Here is a 22,418-nt window from a genome sequence, read left to right on the forward strand (position 1 = left end):
GTCCTTAAACTCCAGGAAACTGTCTTCAATCTTTATTTTGAAACTGCTCTTGAAAAGGTCACAAGATGTCATGGCTATTTTTCAGCTCTAGTTTGTTGATTTTTCTGTTGCATCTGGAATTGTTAATTAGTGAGCTCAGGAGCCAGATGGTCCTAGTTTGATTCCAGCTTCAGGGCTTACTAGCAATATGGATGTGTGCAGGGTGTACTCAACCATCCTGGCTTCATGCTCTTTGTATGTGAAACAAGGGTAATAGTAGTATTCACGTTGCTGCCAGAAAACAGTAATAAATTACTACTCTTCCTACTAAACCTGGACTTCCATGCCACTGTTTTGGTTTTCTCCTTGCTCTGTAACCCTGCTCCATCCACCCCTTAAATTATTCAAGAATCCATCCTTGGTCCACTGCTTTTTTCCCCCTCAGGGTGATTTAATACAAAATCATTGTTCTGATTGAATGTTCCCATGCAAAATCACTGGATGCTGATCATTCCAAAACCTCTATCTCCAGGCTTTTTCTGGAGTTTCAGACTGAAATCATTCTGCCAAGCACACCTTTTCACCTTTTCCCCTTCTTAAAATTTTGATTACAATTAATGGTATCATCCACTTGATCACAAAACAAAGAAAATAAGGGTCATACTAAACTTGTTCTCACTCTATAAACTGAATACTTCAAAACACTGCCCCTTTGCTATTCCAATTATTATACTTAGTTCAAGCTCTATGCTTCCAACTCCAATCTTTGCCCCCCTCAATCTACTCTCTACTCTTTAGCCAATAATTTATATAGAATGCAAGTGTGAACATGCCACATTTTTTTACTGGTATATAACATAGGTCCAAGTTACTTAGGAAAAACATGTAGAGCCCTCTATTACCTGACCCCTGCAATCTTTCCTGCCAATTTCCACCCCATGTGAGCAATACTGGATCATGGTGCTATCCTAGTACCCTGTCATAACTTTCATTGTTTATTATTTATGCTACAAGTACCTATGTTTCTGGCTCTGTCACTAGACATTTCCCAAGGCAGGGACTTTCTAACTTACCTTTGTACCTCAGACCAACACAATAATGGAATATAGGAGGCATTCAAATTTTTATTGAACTGAACTGCAGGCCTTTTTTCCTTCTTCTTGAAGGAAATTATAGAAGAAATTATAACTCAACAAATACTCATCATTTAGAGATCTTTTTTCAACTTTTCCTCCAAATTCCTAGGGAACATGTTAATTTTTGTTTGTTTCCACCCCAGGCCTCTTCATTCACATTTAGTGGGCAGTGAATGATTTACTATGGAAGTTCTCATACCAACAGTTAAGTTTAGTACAACCTCCTAACCAACGACAAATTTGCAGGTGACTAAAAGCATCCAAGGTGAAAAGTGAGTTCAAACACTGACCTTCATACCTGCTTCAATAAGTGATTTGAACCCTAGGAACACATTAATGTATACAAATACGTATACAGACATGGAAATGTAGTGTTGAACAACAACATAAAACAGCTTTCTTGTTATTATAATCATGCTAATGGGAATGAGAGAAAAAATCAAAGCAGGAAAAAAAGTTATATATAACGCTGCATACCCTGTGACAAATATTTTTTCATTTAGGTAAGTCCAGTGGCCCTGTTAAAAAACAAATGAATCAAATACCATCCAAATTACTTAAGTAGGAGAGGATGTTTAAATTATATGCAAACACTTAAAATCTATTTCCAAAAGGAAATAATATAATAAACAAACTCTCTAGAAAGGTAGAATGGGCACAACATAAGAAACATTTTAAGTATAAGAATATAGGTAATTTGTGCACTGGGAAACCAGTTAGCTACATATGGAAATGATTTCAAGTGCTTTACCTCAGCAAGAATTTATTGAATTTTACTCTATGTCTGGTACAGCTGGACACTAGCTTAGTTTGGATCTAGAGCAACTAATGAAAATGGCACTGGTACATTTCTAATAATTCTCAGAGAGAATACTGACATCCTGTTTCTAGCAGGAGGAAGAAACAAAACATGAACAAAAGGTACTGTCTCAGTCTACATGTATGAGACAGTATTTTAAGATTTTGTATGTTGAAAATTCCCTCCTAAAAATTTTGTTTCTCCAAGAAATTCCCACATGCCCCACTCTAAGAAATCATTATTTCTACAAGTTAAGGTTAAGAATGTGTGTAAGATCAAGATACTCTATATAAAATCTATGAACTTTAATAAAACTGGTGTTTTGAAATGTCCTATCCTAGAGAACTTAATCTGTGTCAAAGAGGAGAAACTCAATTCTTTTATGTTTCACAATGTAGGGGAAAAAAACTAGTTTGAAGCAGAAAATGATGCAAACTTTAGAGCCACTATGGAGAAATATATCATTTGCTTTCTTAAATGCTCATATTTGAGAAAGCAATCTATAAACCATAAAAATAAATCAAAATTATATTTGTCAAAAAATGAAACGTATTCATTAGGTATACTGTGGAATTGGAGGCTACAAAACAGATTAAAGCAAGTGCGAACCTAAATGTGAATACATTCCAAGGTATCATTTTATGATTTGAAACCTTGACTATTTTATTTCTAATAAGAAACTCTTATATGCACTAAGTATACTTATGTAACAGCATAAAGAGACCAACACTTAAAATGTTCAAGACAGAACTTAAAGTTTTAATTATCTTTAATGATAAAACATTTTAAATTTTCAATTTTGAACATTTTAGAATAGTAAATGCTAGTTGACAAATAAACATGTAAAATTAACAAAAGGATAAGATAGGCTTTCAAAGATGGTTTTAGTTATTAGAAGAAATTGCTTATTTTAATAGCAAATAGAATATTTTTAACAGCAAGACATGAATTCTTTACTGTAAAAAAGCCCAATTTAGTAAAAAAAAGAAAATGTAATTTCTCTTTTAACAAACATATATTTATATTTTCAATTAACTTTCCTTTAAGAAAAAAGTCCCCCATTCTTAGGAAGAATGGAGAAACAAAATAAAACAAACAAAAATCCTAAAAGATTAGGGACATTATCTTTGTCTAATATGTGTAGCAACAGCTACACCCAGTGGCCAGCAAGTAGTGAAGCTTGCTAGCAACACTTTATAATGAAAGGAAAATCTGGAAATAGCTACTTTTTAACTTATTTAAGATTTCAGAATAAGGGTTACCTTTCACTACAAATTAGGTTTTAAGGAAATATTCAAGAATCTTTGGGAACAAAAACCTTAGCTCATATGCTTTGCATAAGTATCCAGAATAATTCAGTTTCTAAAAGTACCTAAAATAAAACTCAAACCAAAGAGAGAACGTACAGATACTTTATTGCTCACCTTTCACACAAAGCACACCTCCAGCCATTTTCTTTCACAGTTTGACAATGTTTACATATACAAAAACCCAGCAAGAAGCATCATGTCATGTAGATTTCAGTAAAGGAGAACGTAAAACATCAACTTAGCCAGGCTTTTGTTTTTTGCAGCAATAATAAAGGGCCTCCTGCACTAAGGAAAAATCTGTTTTACTTTGTAGTGCATTTCTTCTATTACAAAAGAAGTCTCCTGACTAAAGCAAACTAACTTGTATTTGCTGAGCCAGTGGTATTAACTCATGCATAAAACAAATTTCGGTTTGCTGTTTCTTCTAGCAGATTTCAAGTAAAAATAATGTTGAAGGAGGAACTTGTTTTGGATGGATGCGGGTCAGTTTGAATTGCTATACTTAACTAAATGCCTACGTGGACTATAGGTTCACAACTTAGTTTGCTTTTATAATAATCTTTATGGATTTTGGCCGTGTTCAAGGTTTTCAGAGTTGAGCATATGGTACAATATTCCAACAACAGAATAAGGCTACTGAATGTGCTATCTGCAGAAGAGCTCATTTAATAGGAACTGACCTAAAAGTTCTATCATGAAGCAAATGTGGCTTAACCTCTGAAAAATAAAGCCTATCAGGGGCAGATCTGTGCTTGGAAAATAGGCGTTAGGATACTTTAAGCGAAACACATACAAATGGATTGTTAATATGAGGAAAGTTTCCTTGTAGTAAATCTAAAAAAGTACAGGCAAATCTTCATTTTCAAAACTGCATATTGAAAACATGAAAACTACTTATTCAAGTAATTTCTTCAATATAATTATGCATGTTCCATCCAACTGTGGAATTAGTCTACTGGACAACTAAAGGCAATTTTAATTACCTTTTAAAAAGTTTTTCATAGAAAGGAGAAATGTATGTGTTCCTTAAATAAACAGCATTATTTAAGTCCGTTAAAAAAAACCAACAAAACCAACAGAATTGAAGGAAGACCTACAAATGCTTATGCCAAGCAGGAATCTGCCTGCCACCTGTGGTCTCACACTAATTCAAAACAGATGTTGGGTTCAGGATTCTGAAACTAAGTTTCTATTACTTGAGCTCTAGCAAAATGTAAGGTTCTGTAGCCTCAACTAGTATAATGTCTACCCTGTCCAAATCCAGAATGATTATACTGATAACCTCCATGCTGGAAGTGCTGTTCAAATTGACCACCTTGGTGATAATTTTGGCTCCCCCTTCCTCCCCAACCTCCTCCCTGGCCTCCACGACCACCTCGGCCTCCGCGACCACCTCGGCCTCCACGACCACCACCTCGATCACCATGGTGCCCACCATCTTGGTATCTATTGTCCTGCTGGTATCCACCACCCTGGTATCCACTTCCTGTATATGAAGATGTTTGGAAGCCACCATAACCACCGCCTTGGTAGCCACCAGTGTGGCCACCATGGTAGCCACCTGGCTGGAAACCTGAATCCCGATAGCCACCATCTTGGTAGCCACCTCCTCCTCCACTCCCTCCATCTGTCCAGCCTCCTTGATGCTTATTTCCTCTTCCTCCCCCTCGGCCACCGTGATCATAGCCACCACGTCCACCTCTCCCTCCTCCTTGTTCATGACCTCCTCGTCCTCCATATGAGGAATGTTCATAACCACCTCTCCCTCCTCCTCGGCCTCCTGCTTGCTGCTGGGGGCCATCCTGCCTTTTCTGCCACGGTGGCATCTCTGGGGGAGGAGGCTCAATTTCATTGGGTCTACCACCTCTGTCAGGCACTCTGCCCATCAACACCTATGGAATAAGAAAGACATTTTAAACTATTTCATTTTATAAACAGAAATAAATGTATTTCAGAGAAAATTAAAGGTACTCTAATCACCTTATTGATGGCACAGGCAGTCTTTTCTCTTATAGAACCACTGCTTGTCCTTAAAATCTTTGACAAGTCCTGTCTTGCAGCCAAAAGATGGGCAACAGAAATAGTACTTTTAGGAGATAAGACTGAACGTTTTGGCTGGTAAACCTTGGCTAATTTTTCTGTCTGACTCTGTTGGAAGAAAGGTGTTCAAAGACAAACATCAATTTTCAAAATGACATAAAAAACACTCATATTAAATATAAGTTAAAGATCTCTAAAATATCTGATAATGATATTTACTAGGCTCCAGGCAGTATGAAAAGTTATATACTCACCATTGCTCCTGCCTAGTCAAGAACTATCTGAAAGTACAGCTGCCAGACTTGCTGACACAGCAAGGAGTGATTGTGGGGCAGGGGCAGGGTGGGAGGGCTTCCCTTTAGGATTGTGGGGCTAAAAAGGCAAAAAAGGATCTCCCTGTCAATAATCTCAGATCAAACGTATTCATTTTTTCTATATAAATTTAAGAATGTAAACCCATTTCAACAATTTTGTTTTTTAATTTTCCCATCTTTGATTTCTACAAGGTAAGAAATATCCATTGAATGACCAAGACCTTTACCTGGCTTATCTCATTTAAGCTGAAATAAAACTTAAATCTTAAACACATTCTCCAATGCTCTATAAACAGATCATAACATTTGGTCATACTAAATCTAATATTTCTAACTTCATTTAGCAAATTAAGTTGTCAGTGTAAAGTACAGTAAATAAATAATTCAAAAACAGTTTATTATTTTAGTAATTTTCCAATTAATAACTCTCTCTTTCTTTCACAAATGGGTACTTCCAGTAAGGATTATAAAATTCAGTTTTGTTGAAAGATATTAAAAAATTGAAAAACAAAATTTTCATTATTGCTGAAGAGCTGAAAGAATTGCTACTCAGCAACTCACTAAAGAAAAATTCCTGTGTCTCCTATGTATTTTTCTTGTAGTCTCCATTGTATCTATATTGTTTAGGAATCATGTCTATAAATACTCTGCTCTTTTAAATTATTTAATGTGTACCTTAGCTCTGTCAGACCAGCCAAAGGACTGTACAGTGACATCCAAACGTTTTATTAGCAGCTTTCTCCGGACTTCATATTCATTGGCTATGGCTTGGTTAATTGCTTCTATCTTTTCCTGAAGCAAAATTAAAGAGAACAGTTAGAATTTAAATCAGCTTGATTCCCCGTTCCAAAAACTGTTTGTTTCATTCATAACTGAATCCCCAGCACTTAACACACACAGATCTTTCTACATAATCTATTAACACTTCATAATATGATAAGGGATGGCTGGTTAGCTCACTCAGTAGAGAGCGGTGCTGATAACAAACACCAAGGTCAAGAGTTCTGATCCCTGTATTGGACAGTCCCCCCTCCACCCACCAAAACAAAATAAAATAAAATAAAATGATAGGCAAAAAAATGCCGTCTTAATATATAATAAAAAATACGTTAGTGTACAAAATTCTTATTTAGTTTTCCTATAATTCACCGTGTGAAGCTAAGCCCAATGAAGTTTTTGGCTTGAAGGCAATCCGTTTGGCAATTAGAAACAGTATCATACTGAACTTCGATTTATTTTGATCAGTTGTGTGAAATATTTACAAATTATGGGATGCTTCTAAACTTACACAAATTATTCTGCATAAACCTTGAGTTCACAACAAAATGATTCTAAGGATGTCCACTTAAAAAACTACACAAATTTAGAAAGAAAAAACTATAAGAGCTGACATAAAAGTCATGGAAGTTTCAAACTTGGAAAGTTTACTCAAGAAGATCACTACTTACCCAGTGGGCTGGTCCCATTGGCTTCTTCAATAAAGGCTTTCCCACATGATTAGGTGGAACTTTTGCTAATGTTTCCTTTAACTGACACAAAAACACAAATGAATAAAAAATCTGAAAGTAAAACATATTCTCCTTATCTTCCCAATTCCCATCATATCTTGTCATCAAAAGAAGATTCCTGACAGAGGCAAAGGTGGAGGGTGTTTTGAAATGTAAATGTAAATGTAAAAAGACCCACAAGATAAAGACACTCACTTGTCCCACTCCTCACGTGCCTATAGAAGCATGATTCCTTCATTGCACCTAGAACAGTGCCTGATAACAGTAGGCACTCAATGAGCATTTGCTGAATGGATGAATGAACACACAGAAAAATATGGACTATGGATACACTGCTGCTCCCCTGTAGAGTTCAGCCAAATTTGTGCATCATGGTACCGATCTACCCCACAATGCAAATGTACCAATTCTTAGAGTCCAGCAGATATGCATATAGGGAATAACTGCTATAACAAACACCATTCTCTTCTACTCATTAATTTTTTTGTTAAAAATACTTATTCCTAATCAAATATACAAAAAAATCTTAACTGTTGATAATATGTGGTATAAAGATAATTCTAATTTATTTTCGCATACTAGATTATGTTGCAGTCAACGAATCTAGTTTGTCAGTTGAAACATACGAGACCCAAAGTGACTGGATTAAAAAGCAAAAATATTAACATCCTTTTCTGTCCAGTCAATGGGGAGGAGGGTGGTAACATTTAATGATAAAGATCTTAAAAAGCTAATTGCACCAAAGTTCAATGATAAAATAATTTTAAAAAGAACTGAAATCTTAACTCTTTTTACATAGTATCTAGCTTACTTCAGTTTATAAATCAAAGTGTGCAGTTTCCTTTCTGAAAAAGAAACATGCTAACATGTTTTTAAAAAAACACTAAAATATTAATTTCTCTTTAAGGCATCTAGGATTTAAAACCCCAAACTCATTTAGTAACCATTACTTAATAATATGCACATTAGGTTCCCATTAAGAGAAATTAACTTAATTGTTTCATTTCAAACAAATGTAGACTATGCCTTTAATACACTACAATCTGGTACTAAAGGTCTTACTTTTTTTTCAATCCCGCTGAAGAATTGGAACATAGTTATATTGGCTGGAGGTTTGGACATTCCTAGAGCAATACATATGCCTTTCAACTCTTGAAAGACCTCACTACCGCCTCCTTCTTGAGCTTTTTTTGGAGGAGCATTCACACAGAGCATTCTGGCAGCTTCTAGTTCTGAGATGAGGTATGCTGAAGTAAACAAAATAAGATTTCAAAATGAGATACAGCTACAGTTAATAGTCTGGAGTCACAACTCTATAGACCTAATGATATGTAACTTTTAAAGCTGCAAGAATGGATAAAAACAAGAAAGGAAAACCATTTTTACCTGCAAATGGCATAACATATAAACTGGTTATGTAATTCAGGTATTTAACCAATAAATAATGTTTAAAGATTAATTTAAAAGTATGTGATTCTTCTTTGAAACCAAAAGATCAAGGTAGAACACATCTAAAAATGTGGATTCTTTCATTCCACTATTAAGAAAACTCCAGAACAGGGGTTGGCATCTATTAAAATTTGCAAAAGGTGGCAGGTGGCTGATTTTTAGTGACAGTTAAAAAGGTTCTTTTAAAAAAATTTCTCACCACTTATGAGCATCAGTAATACAACTACCTTGTCTTCTTGTCTCCCAATCATTAGGTAGCTTCCTAGAGCTGGTGTGAAACAATATTTTTAAGTAGTCAAAGTTTAATTTACAGGAGAAGTAGGGAGGCACTAAATTCCCAAAATTTCCTTTTCTGTTGTCTCCAGTATTCTTATATCACTCTCTGGCTGTTCAAAGAAAGCCCTTCCATCTACATTCTTCTCAGGCTCCCTTCCCCACTACTTTCCTCACCCATTCCCCCCAAAAACAACAACAAAACTTTCAAATCACATCTTGACAGAGTCCCCTTGTGTCAATATCATCTTGTGTGTTGATTTCAGTCAGGTATAATGAGGGCTGCAATCAGCTTCAGGCAATTCAGTTGAAAGTATAAATATTCGATCTCATTCCTTTAACCTTCCCAAGAACATTTCAATTTTTATAAAAAATAATAATCACTAGAATCTTAAGGTTTCAGATTATGTGACAAAGTGAGACCAATATGAGGAAGGTAGTTTTGGAAAAAGACACCTTGGCCCTTAAGTCCTATTAGTACAAACGGATGATCAGCCTGAACATCTCATTTCCTACACCCAAGTTATAACGCTAGAAGCAAAGAAGCCATAATTTTGGCAAGTTTTTGAAAACCTGCCAACTCCTGTTCTTTTTTTTTGGCAGCTGGCCGGAACACGGATCCAAACCTTCCACTCTGAACTATTGTTGTAAACAATAAATATAGCTAAGTTTCTGGAAAGGTCATTCTAAATAGGTTTGATAAAATCTTAATGTGTTCCATATAGCAAAGTACTTACGCGTTAAAACATAAAAACACTAAAACTCCGGTGTTATAAAAATAATCACTGTTTTTGTAAATAAGGTTATACTAAAATACTGCCACACTCATTTGTATACATCATCTATGGCTGGTTTTTCATACTACAACAGCAGAAGTGAGTTGCTGTAACAGAGACCTTATGGTCCACAAAGCCAAAAATATTTACTATTGGGTCCTTTAAGAAAAAGTCTGCCAACCCTTGTTCTAGAAAATCATGTATTATATGATTTAATAAACTGGTTCTCTAAATTTGGGACAACATAGTTCAAGCATTCACAAAATTATTTCACCAATATAATTACCACGAAAAAACTTTAACTGTAATTAATGTGTTCCAAGCACTGGGAAAGGGACTAGAGATATGATATAAAAAGATTATCTCTACTGACAATCTAATTAGGAATAAAGAATATATGCCAAAAAAAAAAAAAAGATGAACAGTTCTTTAGATATCTGACTTAATTTACCTAAGGAAAGTAATCTAAGAACCATAAAAGCCAATGAACAAGTCAAAACAGTGCTTAACCTGATACATGGGAGTTTTCAGATACTCATTCAAAAACTATTCTATTTTACTAACAATTCTAATGAGGTAGGTTTATTTTTCTCCCCCAAATAGACTGTGCTAAAAGATTCAAATTAGTGAAGTAACAGTGCTGGAAGAAGTAAAACTATAGCATCAAGATGTGACAACTGATACTTGAAAAGATGAAAAATATTTACACAGAGCAAGTTGAAAATGAGAACATGTACGTAAATACTAAAATGAAAGAGAGGTTACAAACTGAGGGGAATATTTTACAAAGGAGAAATAGAAAAAACAAAGGTAAATAAGAGGGAAATAGTGTATGTCTCTATGCATGTATGAAGAATTAAAAAAGCAAGGAAACTTTAGGTGATTTAGTCATTTAGTTGAGGAGCAAACAGCTGTATTTCTTGAAAATGTTTTGAGATAATACACATTAAAAAAGAAAGTCTATAATTATGACCCTGAGTCCAAAATAATTCAGTGCAGTCTGTTTAAGAAACAAAAAAGAGTTAAAAGCATTTTATAAAGATTTATCTTCAAAGTGGGTTTTATAAGTATCAGCGCTAAAAAGGCCAAACTTTGAGCTCCTTGGGAGAATTAGCTATTCAGGGTCCTTACTAAGCATCCCACATAGCTGTTATCTTCCTATGTAGATAACATATACTAAGTTGCCAAATATTATCGGTAAGGATAAGCAATGCAACCAAGGAAGAATCACTGTGTGCACGGCCATTGAGCCAGTTGCAGAAATTACACAATTTGAAGGACACTGAATGAATGTATAAGAACCATATGCAGCGATATCAAAGCTAACCTTATGTGCATATCCCCCCAATAACAATCGTTTGACAAAGGAGAAGTTAAGAAAGTGAGTCTGGAATAACTTAGTGTCTAAGTAAAATGGCCACGAACACATTTTTTTTAAACCAAATCTTCAAAACTATAGTTGCATCATCTTTTAAAAACCATAGTACAATTATAAAGACAAACATTTTTAAAATCCTCTGAATTGTGTTTGTCATAATGAGAATTATAATATTCAGTTAACCAAAGCCTAATCTAAATGTGATTCAGAATGCTACAAAAATTCTGACTTAAAAGACTTTTGGTTGTGTTTATTGGGAAGGTTATTGAAGGCAATAAAATTTGTAAGTCTACTTACTGTTTTTCAGGGTGAAAAAACAAACACTAGTTAGTATATAAAAAACATGAAGGAAAGAACTTTTCATAAAAAATGTATTTCCCAGAATAATCAGTAAGTTCACGAGCAATCCAAGTATTATTTTAGAATATTTATAAAAAACCCAAAACCCCTGATTACCCAACCACGAAGAATTTATGAACAATACAAAATACTTTAAATAATTATATTAACCATTAACTGCATCTAATGAATGCTTACTCTCCTCAAGGAAATTAATTTCTGAAAAAAATTCATTATTTCCACACTATCTTCCCAGTCTATTTTAAAATGTGCTTCTAGAATGCAAAGGTTTAATGATCACACACTTGAACAACACTCCAGCACTACCACTGGTCACCTTAGGTGAAGCACAACAGCCTGAGTACCACCCATTGAAATGATAAAAGAGTATCAGTTATAAAAACAACAACGCTACCAGTACATACACCCATCATCAGCTCTTAAATTGGAAATTTAACAAAGCTTTCTTTAAAATAAATCAATAGTATTTTGAATTAAATCCATGATGAAACAAAACAAAACAACCAGTTTTAAGTCATGGAAAAAATAAATAGAAAATAGAAGCTACATTCTAGTAGCCATGAACTTACTGAGCAAAAGGAGGCAGTTCTTCTGAACGAGAAGGCGTTTGGTCACATCCCCAGATGTCAGTGAAAGATATGGGCAGTTCATCTCCCCCAGAAGCCCACTCACCTCAAGCTGGAATTCTTCAGCTTCACTTGGACCTTTAACAATTAAAACAATCTTATTTAATAATAATGATTGTTGTCCCCATTAGCATAGTAATTATTACATATAAATTTATATATTATTTTATATATACTTGTCCTTTCTCACACCACTGCAAATTTTCTTCCTTATACATTGTTCATTAGGTTATTGCCTTATTTGAGAATTATTAATGGTTCTCTAATTTGTACCTCATCTGATTTTTCCCGTCTGCCTTTAAAGATTCTTCATAGCCTCTCATGTTTGCCCAATATTTCCTCTACTTGTGTCAGTCTACTCACTGTCCCAGAAATGGCCAGTGTCATTTCCACTTTTCTGCCTTCATCTATGTTATTCCCTGTGATTGATATGCCCTCTCCTCTCCTCTCCTCTAGCAAGTCCCACCCATCCATCATCAAAACCCTCCTTGATGAAACCTTCCCTTAGTACTCTTGAACTCATTGATTTTCCTCTCCCTGTGAATCAAGTGAAGCATTTAATTACTGTACCAATCTCCAGCAGTTTCATTTGTGCCTAATATTCTCAGACTAAATTTGAAGACAGCAAACACAGCTTATAGCTTTGTATTCCCATAACATGTAAAAAAAATTCACTGGGTGAGCCAAGGGAAAAAAAAAAAAAAACAATGCTCTTTCTTCCTTACTATTTTGATTGTTCTCTAGTCAATATCATACAAGAGTAGAAACTAATAAACTTTGAGAGAGTCACATGATCTGAATCCATTTTCTCATGTGTAAAACAGGAAGACTGTATTATCAACATTTTGCAAAATGTCATCTGGGAACCCCACAGTTCCACAGAGCTCCTTTAGAGGTGCTGGGGAGATGAGGAGAAAGCTGTGCTAAAGGTAACAACTCCTTTCTCCTTCAAATAGGACAGCTAGACTTTTTTTTTTTTTTTTAATATTTTTTACTTTTTTGTGTGTTGGCTTCTATATAATGTTTCATTTGAACAAAGGGGCTCCAGGTTAAAAATAGTTATCATTTACTATAAGTGTTTTCAAAAGTTCCTACAATTTCTGAAATGGGGGGGGGGGGGCAAGAGGCAGTAGCACAGTGGTTACACAGGCAGTATACACTGCCTCCTGAACTTGATTACTGGGGTTGAATCCTGGCTGTACCTTGTACAGGTTGTGTGATGTCAGGTAACAATATTTAACCTTTTCAGGCTTTCTTATTTAATGTATAATAGTAATAAAACCAGCCTCGTAGGGGATTGCCCTGAGGTTTAAATGAGTAAACACACAAGTGTTTACAACATAATGAGTGCTCAATAAAAGTAAGCTGCTGCTATTGTTATTGTTATACTATACTCTCCTTGGTAATCAGAATTGGATGCAACTGACAAATATACATTAAATATACTAAGATGCAAGACAGCAGCTCTTCAAAATGAGATTACGTGTATAGTTCTCCATGAGGGTGGGTTTAACAGGTGGATATTTTTCTTCGTCTCCTATAGTTTTACCTGCGGCAGGAGGGAACCAGATGGTGGAGTGTCAGGTTTCAAGCTTTTGTCTTTTGCAGAGTTGACAAACTACTGCTAAAGGCAATAACAAAATTGGAAAATATAACAGTTCTTAGCCCTACAAATCTGATCATGCTGGATCTGGTTGTGATATATCTAACGATACATTCCTATGCTAAAGAAAGCTTAACAAAGAGTTCTCTTTCTTCCCAAGCATAACAAAATTATAATGCATTTACTTTACATGCTATACATATTTCTGGAATCTGGTAGTCCTAAAACAAAAACATCCCAATTTCTAGTTCTAGCCACCAATCTAGAATCTCACAATTCATGTTTTACAAAATATAGAAAGTTCATATATTCCATTCTTGTCTCCGTTTTTCTGTATCCCAAGTAACTGAGTTCAGCCTCAACAACTCAACTAATCTTTAAGTTAGATCATTATACTCTGATTTCTCAACTTCTGAATCACCTGATCTCTAAAAATAATGGAAGAAAAAAAGTAACTTGGTTCCTTTACAAAATTTTTCTTTACATTTACAAAATACTTGAAATTTTAGCTTTAGTACTAACAATGTTGAATTGACAATACCCCAATTTTATTTTTATATTTTCCACCTAAAAGTAAATGTTAACTTACTGTTAGTTGCTTGCACATTTTCCTCTAATTTACAGAGCACTCTTAATTCAGACACCAGCCAAGCACAGAGTTTGGTAAACTCGGGGGAACTGGCTCCAGCAGAGGCTGCCTGAGACAGAGCACCATCTTCCAACAATGGGCCCTTGTAACTGGCGAGTAAGAAATTATACTTCAGAATATAAAATAACACCTAATATACTATAGATAAAATACATTTATGCATTATTTACACAATTAAGCAATAATTTAATAAAGTTATGACAATTTCTAAATTTGCAAATATAAACAAAATTTAGAACTGTGCTGAACCATTACAAAAATAAGCTAACTACACAGGAACTGCATTTCAACCCTTCAAAATATATGTGAATATTTAACACAATCACATATATTATTAAATTACGTCAATTTCCGTACAATTTCTAAAAACTCTTATTGTTTTCAAAGGTTTATTTTCTTACTGTAACTGAGTTGAGTATTAAAACCAGATTAAGAAGTGGAGCTAATTATACTGTTAACTTACTACTTCAGAAATAAAACTGGTTATCTTTTTTAGAAATTTTTTCCAGACATCAATTAGGTTAAGTTTTTAATGACTTCCTTTACAAGCAAAAATTTTCCAATAACATTTATTTTCTTTTTCTATATTTAATGACAGTTAAAATTAGTAAGACATTCTAGCACCAGAGAAATGTCAAGATTAGTTTAATAATTGTTGGCCAGTTAATGAACTGGTGCATCTGAATCCTAACCCTTTGTTAAGTGATTCCAATGTAATTTTAAGAATTATAAGATGACCAAACATTCATAAAAGATGACAGTATAATGAACTACAATCACCTAAACTCAAGAAATATTTTGCCATTCAAAGTAATCTTAAAACATATATTGTTCAGATTATTTTATATTCTTTTAAATAAATGTTTAAGTTGATAAAAACACTGTGATTACAGATGATACATTAAATATGCTAAAGATAATGTGATGTTTAGAGGTACAGGCATGCTCGGGAAATGGACAATTCTCAATCATTTTAGAATATGATTATATGTCTACATATGAAATGAAATGGAAAAATATCTGGGCTGGTCGATTAGCTCACTTGGTTAGAGCGTGGTGCTGATGACAGCAAGGTCAAAGGTTTGATCCCCTGCATCCCAGCCTCCCCCCACCAAAAAAAAGTACAAAAAATATGAGATTACATATAGTCAGGCTTCTAGATTAAAAAACCACACTTTATTAGACATTGGAATAAAGAGACTAGGCCTAGAAAGTTCTCTTTGTGTTTCACTATTAGACTTTATTAGTTTATTCAACAAGTATAACACCAAGGTCAAGGGAGATCCCCAGACCTGTCAGCTGCCAAAAAAGCAAAAAGCAAAACAAAAAAAACAAGTAGTTACGGAATTCCTACTGTATGACAGGTTAGAAATAAAAGTCATTTAACTCGAATATTTCTCAATGAATCCTTTAAAAGTATGTATCAATCAATTAAGGCTCAACTTTAATGTTTGAATGCCACCAAACTAAGTAGTAAAGGTTGAAATTTATAAGTTTTCACAAAATCCCATGGTTAGTTTACACTACAGCCCATCTCAGTTATTTATTTGATTACAATTACTAGAGCATATTACTTTTATAATACACAAAAATAAAAATATATTTAAAAGAGGGTAAAAGAACAATAATGGCATCCAAAAACCAGCATCCATGACCGATTTTTAAGTGACCTCTGTTCATGCGGAATGACTACGTTTAAATCAGGTCTACCCCCTTCCTCTCATTCCACTCCTCCTTCAAAATAACTTCTTCAAACTTGACAACTTGGAATCTCTTGGGCTAACTGGCGCCTCAACCACTGCACTGCGCATGCCCCGAGCGTGCGCAAGAAGCTTGGTCCCGCCTACCACCCCACCCCTGCCTGCTGAAGGAGTCCCAGGCCACAGAGTTTTACGCATGCGCGTTGCTGGATAGCGAAGCCGTCCGCCCGAAGAAGGGCAGGAGGACTGGCTGCGTGGCAGCTGGGCGTGGGGACCAGGCGAGGTGGGGAGCGCTCTGAGCTCTCTTTATTGGGTGTACGCATGTGCAAATATTGGGGCGAGGCGAGCGGGGGAGGAGGTGAAAAAAAGTGCAGATTTAGCTAGCCGTATTTTTAAGTATAACTCCTCCTTCGGTGTCATTTCTTCCACCAACATTCTAGGACTTCTTTTCCTTTCCCAGTAAAGGGACCCTTCTCAGTCCTTCTCACAGTACATTCTAACAATATCCTGGGAAACTGTTTTCCACCTCACCCTTAAGGGCCCAGTCCAACACTGCCACAAAGCAAGTGTTCCTCAGAAATGTTTACTGAATGAATGGTTTCATGTGTGAACAAGCAATTCAGCCTGAGATGTCCACTGAAAACAGACCATTTTGCTGAACGTGATTTTTACTTTTGCCTTAATGAAAGAAATAAGGCCCCAAAGGCTGGAACAGTCACAATTTACAGCAAGTTTCAAAGAAAAGAACAATGGTAATTCACTTTAACAAAGAAAGATAACAAGCACGACCACTTCCTTTCCTAAAAATTTCCACCAGGACAGCAAGTTACTTAAGTGGGAAGACTTTGGGAACCCTCAAGGTGTCCGTTCCTAAAGAAAAGTTTCTCTCAAAGGTCTCCATGTCATGGAAAAGTCTAAGGGGAAGTTTTGATAAGGACTTGTTACTTATAAATACAGCTACCTAAATCTGTACTTTTTTTTTTTTTGACATCGTACCTGTAGGCAAATATTTAATCATACAATTTGTTTCTGGAGCCACATTTAGCCCAAGAGGTTCCAAGTTCTCAAGTTTAAAGAAGTTCACTGATCTGGGTGCCCAGTGAGATAAGAAACCCTATTTCCAGCTTCTAGATACTAATGATTTATGGTTGGATAACTGTCAGGAGGAAGCGAGATGAAATGCAAAACAAATATGCAGATTCTTAATGGGTGAAGATGATCCTAGACCAATAGGGCTGAACGAGGGAAGCAGAGTGTTACAGTCAAGAGAAACTGCCAGTGGTTCCCAGGGAGGTGGTGACAGGTTAGGTGCACGAGTGAGCTGGCTGGCAGAACGGATGCAGCGCCCAGACATGTGGCTTAGGGAAGCCTGGGTGCATGCAGAGAGATGACTGGGCGAAGATATTTTTTGATTGAAGTTGAGTGGTGTAGGAGTAGAGGGCCCCAGACAGGAGTAAGAAATTTGGAGGGCAAGTAGAGAAGAGAATCAACTTTGGCAACCTCTAGAGTGGGGGTAGGGCAGGAGGATGGGGAGCAATGAGAGCAGCTCGGGGAATGGGGGTGGCGAGAACTAGAGCCCAGACAATGACACGCATGACTGGCAAACGCTGCGGGGAACTCGGCTGCAGGGAGCACTGGGCAGGCCTAAGGGTGTCGGGTTTGGAGGGCTCCGAGCTGGCAGGGCAGGCAGTGGACGTGGCACTGGGGGTCCCGGGGCTATGGGGAAGCGACAGCCAGGAGCCTAGGGGAGCGGCGTGGAGAGGCAGGTGTTTCAGACGGGGACGCAGGAGGTGTTCCCGGGGGGCCGGCAGTGTGGGGCTTGGGAGACCCGTACCCTGGCAGCCTTACCCTAGGTCTTCCAACGACTCCAAGATGTCAGTCTCCATGAGGACACACTCCATGCTACTGTGGTATTCAAATTTCCGAGTCGTCAGGCTCCCCACTTCGCCGGCAACGCGTACTCTCGCGCATGCGCTACCTCTCCGGAACTTCCAAATCGACAGCTGGCGCCTCAACCACTGCACTGCGCATGCCCCGAGCGTGCGCAAGAAGCTTGGTCCCGCCTACCACCCCACCCCTGCCTGCTGAAGGAGTCCCAGGCCACAGAGTTTTACGCATGCGCGTTGCTGGATAGCGAAGCCGTCCGCCCGAAGAAGGGCAGGAGGACTGGCTGCGTGGCAGCTGGGCGTGGGGACCAGGCGAGGTGGGGAGCGCTCTGAGCTCTCTTTATTGGGTGTACGCATGTGCAAATATTGGGGCGAGGCGAGCGGGGGAGGAGGTGGGAAAGAGGGGGGGTGTCTCAGGACTTTTGTGGGTGTCGGCTGTGAAAAGGTGTCTGTTGGGTGTACGCATGTGCAAATATTGGGGCGAGGCGAGCGGGGGAGGAGGTGGGAAAGAGGGGGAGTGTCTCAGGACTTTTGTGGGTGTCGGCTGTGAAAAGGTGTCTGTTCATCCCGGAGAGTAGATGGAGTTGTTCTCTGCAGCGTGCTGGCATGTTGTAGCCTTAGATGTTGGGTCATGGAGACAGGGAAAATTCGGATGCTCCGGTCTAGTCGCCCGAAATAGGGGTAGAAGGGCCAAGTGCCTAGAACCGCCGATACCGTGCCATAGTGGCTGCAGTCGCTGAATTTCATGGCCAGGGAGGAGTCACCTTCCTTTGCCAGAGATGTGTTCAGAAAGTTGTGTCTTTTCCCTCTATGCCTTCTCTACCTGACTTCTTAAGTGCTTCCCAGTCACTAAGCATCTTACTTTAAGGGGGAGAGGGGCTTCACTCCACACCAAACAGAACAGAATATATTTAAATTCACTCAGTTTAGACAGGAAATAAACTTTGGCTGTAAGTTCCCAGTCACTAAGCATCTTACTTTAAGGGGGAGAGGGGCTTCACTCCACACCAAACAGAATAGAATATATTTAAATTCACTCAGTTTAGACAGGAAATAAACTTTGGCTGTAATGTCATTGCGTTTGACATTATTTGCCTGGCTGTAACATTCAGTTCACGGTGGGTTATGATTTACTGGCAGTTATTGATTGGGTTTGTGCTTAGAAATTATTGAAAAGCGAGGAAAATTGTTTTCAAAGTGATGGCATATTTAGAAAATTATATTTAACTGTAAGTTGGCATTCTGATAAGCTGTGCAGGCATTTAAAGAGTTTTCATATGGATACCAGTAGATTTTATTTTGCAGTTCTCAAACATTGTGGTGTCTAATGAAATGCTTCCCATCCTTAATAGTACCTTTTTTAGTTCCTTATTTTGCATCATCTGGAGTGTTTTGCATCATATTATGTTCCTGCTGCGCGCTTGACATGATATTACTCCCTTTACCCACACTATGATTCAGTCATTATAAGGCTTTGTGAATATTACTGGCATTTTATGGATGAGGACCTTAAAGCTCTGTGGCTTTATGATCTGTCAAAGATCTTAAGGCCCATAAATATGGAATTGATTTTTGAGACTGAGTCGTAAAAAGTTAGGAAAATTTAGCCAGCTGAATTTTTTTAAGCGTGTATATGTTGTACATAATTACCTCATTATAATGGAAATGTAATAATTATTTTTTTCTCAGCGTTGTTAAAGGTTCTAAACAAAAAAAATGATGCTTAATGCAAAATCAATTTTGAAAGAAAGGGTTTCTTTCCTAACTCACTTTTTGATGTGAGCTGAAACACATAATGTTAGTGAATGAACAAGAGATGACTTCCCTAAGTTTATTAGTCTTCTCGTTCTAATGCAAATCATTATCTTACATGGAGGTTTGTTGATGTGAGATTTCTATATGTATTATTATTTTAAATAATTTTATAATGGCTTTTTCTGTAATAAAAATACTTTTAAATACTACTTTTAAAAAATTGTCATTACTATAGGATCGACAAGAAACCTTTTGAGTTTCATTGAGAATTTGGTTATGTTTATATTGTAACCTGCATGTCTGAAAACCTCATTCATGCTGCGTTTAACAGAATGAAAGGAGAAATAATAACTCTGGGAGTTAGGGAGCCCTGGTGTTTGCTTCAGATCAGTATACAAAAGAATTTTCTAACACTTAGAATGGTCTTAAAGTCAGGTATCTTTGAGAGATGGTGAGCTTCCTGTCTAGAAGGTGTTCACCTAGAGGCTGGATAATCACTTGTTGAGCTGCACTTGTGAGAAGGCACACCCACAAGTGTCAGCACAGGCCTTTTACTAACCCTGATGACTTTTAATTCTAGAATCTTCCCCTAAAAGAATGTAAAATATAAATTTAAAACCCTCCTAGTGTCCATCACTGAGGGGGGCTGGTTACTAACTGTATGTTTCTTGTTGCAGCTGTAACAAGTTACCACAAACTTAGAGGCTTAAAACAAGACAAATTTATTATTATCTTACAATTCTGGAGGTCACATGTTTGAAATGAGTTTTGCAGGTCTGCATCCTTCTGGAGTTTCTAGGGGAGAATCTGTTTTTTCTCTATTCCAGCTTCTGGAGACCAACTGCCCACATTCCTTGGTTTGTGGCCACTTTCTTCAAAGCCAACCATGACACCACTCCAACCTCTGCTTAATTGTTGTCATATTCCTCCTCTGACTCATACTCTCTTGTCTCTCTCTCTCTCACTTATAAGGACTCTTGTGATTACACTGAGCCTGCTTAATGATTCAGAATAATCTTTCCACCTCAAGATCCTTAATTTAAACATTTCTGCAAAGTCTATGTGAAATTCACAGGTTCTGAGGATTAGGATGCAGATAGCTTTGGGGAGGTCTGTTATTCTGCCTACCACACTGCCTTTCCTGGAGAGTATTGTCAGAAGATAAAATTACAACAAAGTTCATGGTGATGATAACACCAAGGTCCAGGGTTTGACAGTCCTTCTACCTGCCAGCAAAAAAATTAAAGAATTTTTTTTTTTTTTTTTTTTGGTGGCTGGCCAGTAAGGGGATCGTGAAATACAACAAATTTGATTTAAAGATTTTAATTGCTAAAATCAAGGTCAAGGGTTCAATCCCTGTACTGGCCAGCTGCAAAAAAAAAATTTTAATTGGCTTTATTTGCAATTCTAGAATTGGGTAACACTTCATTCCATAAAATAGAAGGGCTAAAGAAAGAACCAAAGAACAAAAAAGCAGATGGGTTATTTCAAAGTTGCTCTCCTTGTAAGCTGGGGACAGGAAGGCAGAACAATAGAAAAATAACTAATTGGTTAACATCAGGTTACTTAAGGATTAAAACAGAGAGAACTTCATTATCATGCTGATTAAATTGTTTGGTAAATTAGGCTGTTATCTCTCTCTCCTGCTTTCTCAGAAGGAAGGCTGGGTAACAACTCAGTTTAGGTTTGGTGATGTGGAATTTTGGCATGGGTGACTCCATTTTGATCTTTAGTCTGGTCTGTTGGGGCCTAGTGCAGAAGCTTAGTTCAAAACAATGACCTCCTATATTTTTATTTAACAGTGGAAACAATGAATTATCTTAAACACCTGTCTTTCCACATCTTCTTGAACAGAGTGAAGAGAAATCATGTTTTGTATTTGTAACAAAAGTGTAAGGGGAAAATTGAGAACTGACTTCTGTTTTCAGAGGAATATCTTTATGTCATAACCTTATAAATTATTATAAAGGAAGTTTTGAGTTATGCCATAGTTACAAATCTATGCAGCTGAGGTTCTTTAAAAAGTTACCTTTAAAATACATAGAAGAGTAATGTTTTTATTTTTATTTTTCTATTTTTTTTATGGGCTGGCCAGTATAGGGATCCAAACTCTTGACTTTTGTGTTACAGGCTGCACTGTAACCAACTGAGCTAACCAGCCAGCCCCTAGAAGGGTAATTTTTATAATGGCAATAAGGTAGGCATAAACTTGAACAGGTTTGTCATAGGATGGTTTTTAAGTTGATTAAACGGCCATCTAAAATAAATAATTTTTCTTTTCAAATAAAAGAGAGCTGTGAAAAATACCAGCATTTTTCATTTTTAATGACTTGCCTTTAGAATGACCCTTCAACAAGGATAAATAAAAAAGACAATAGATTTACTCATACTACTCATGAAATGCAAGTTTGTATATGCTGCTAAATAAAGTCCTTTCAGCTTGCACAGTGAGGACAATTCTTTTTTTCTTAAATATTAGCATGTAAAATTGAATCTTGTACTGTTTTAAATACTTTTATATTACTAAAGGATGCTATTTTTCAAATCATTGCTCGGGCTGTATTTGTGTATCTTCTGAGCCCTGGCAATTTTTAGAAAATGTTACAGAGTCCAGTGTTTCTTTTTGGGTCAAAACAAAGCAGAACAAAACCAGAATGTTACAAAGTTTGAGAACAACACCTTGCCTCAAGGTTATATTTAAACTGAAGAAGAGGCTCATACAAGGGTACTTCAAAAAGTTTGTGGAAAAATAAGATTAAAAGACAATATGAATCTTTTAATGAACTTTTTGAAGTGTGTGTGTGTGTGTGTGTGTGTGTGTGTGTACACAAACAGATAAATCCTGGTCTTTTCAGAATAAAAGCTCCAAACTTGATT

The 22,418-nt window shown here is 36.7% G+C and overlaps 1 protein-coding gene across 1 annotated transcript; it reads right to left on the minus strand.

Moving 5' to 3' along the window:
- Positions 1–3,311: 3,311 nt before the first annotated feature.
- On the minus strand, positions 3,312–17,949 carry FAM98A (family with sequence similarity 98, member A). Its single transcript, XM_008568174.1, has 8 exons — positions 17,749–17,949; positions 14,141–14,289; positions 11,892–12,026; positions 8,149–8,333; positions 7,027–7,107; positions 6,254–6,370; positions 5,205–5,372; positions 3,312–5,116 (listed from the first exon to the last, which is right to left on the minus strand). Exons 1-8 carry the CDS (start codon positions 17,799–17,801, stop codon positions 4,454–4,456), a joined length of 1,551 nt encoding a protein of 516 aa, XP_008566396.1. The 5' UTR covers positions 17,802–17,949; the 3' UTR covers positions 3,312–4,453.
- Between the last annotated feature and the right edge of the window lie 4,469 nt (positions 17,950–22,418).

This window comes from Galeopterus variegatus, unplaced genomic scaffold (genome assembly GCF_000696425.1).
Source record: "Galeopterus variegatus unplaced genomic scaffold, G_variegatus-3.0.2 Scaffold384, whole genome shotgun sequence".
NCBI classification, from domain to species: Eukaryota; Metazoa; Chordata; class Mammalia; order Dermoptera; family Cynocephalidae; genus Galeopterus; species Galeopterus variegatus.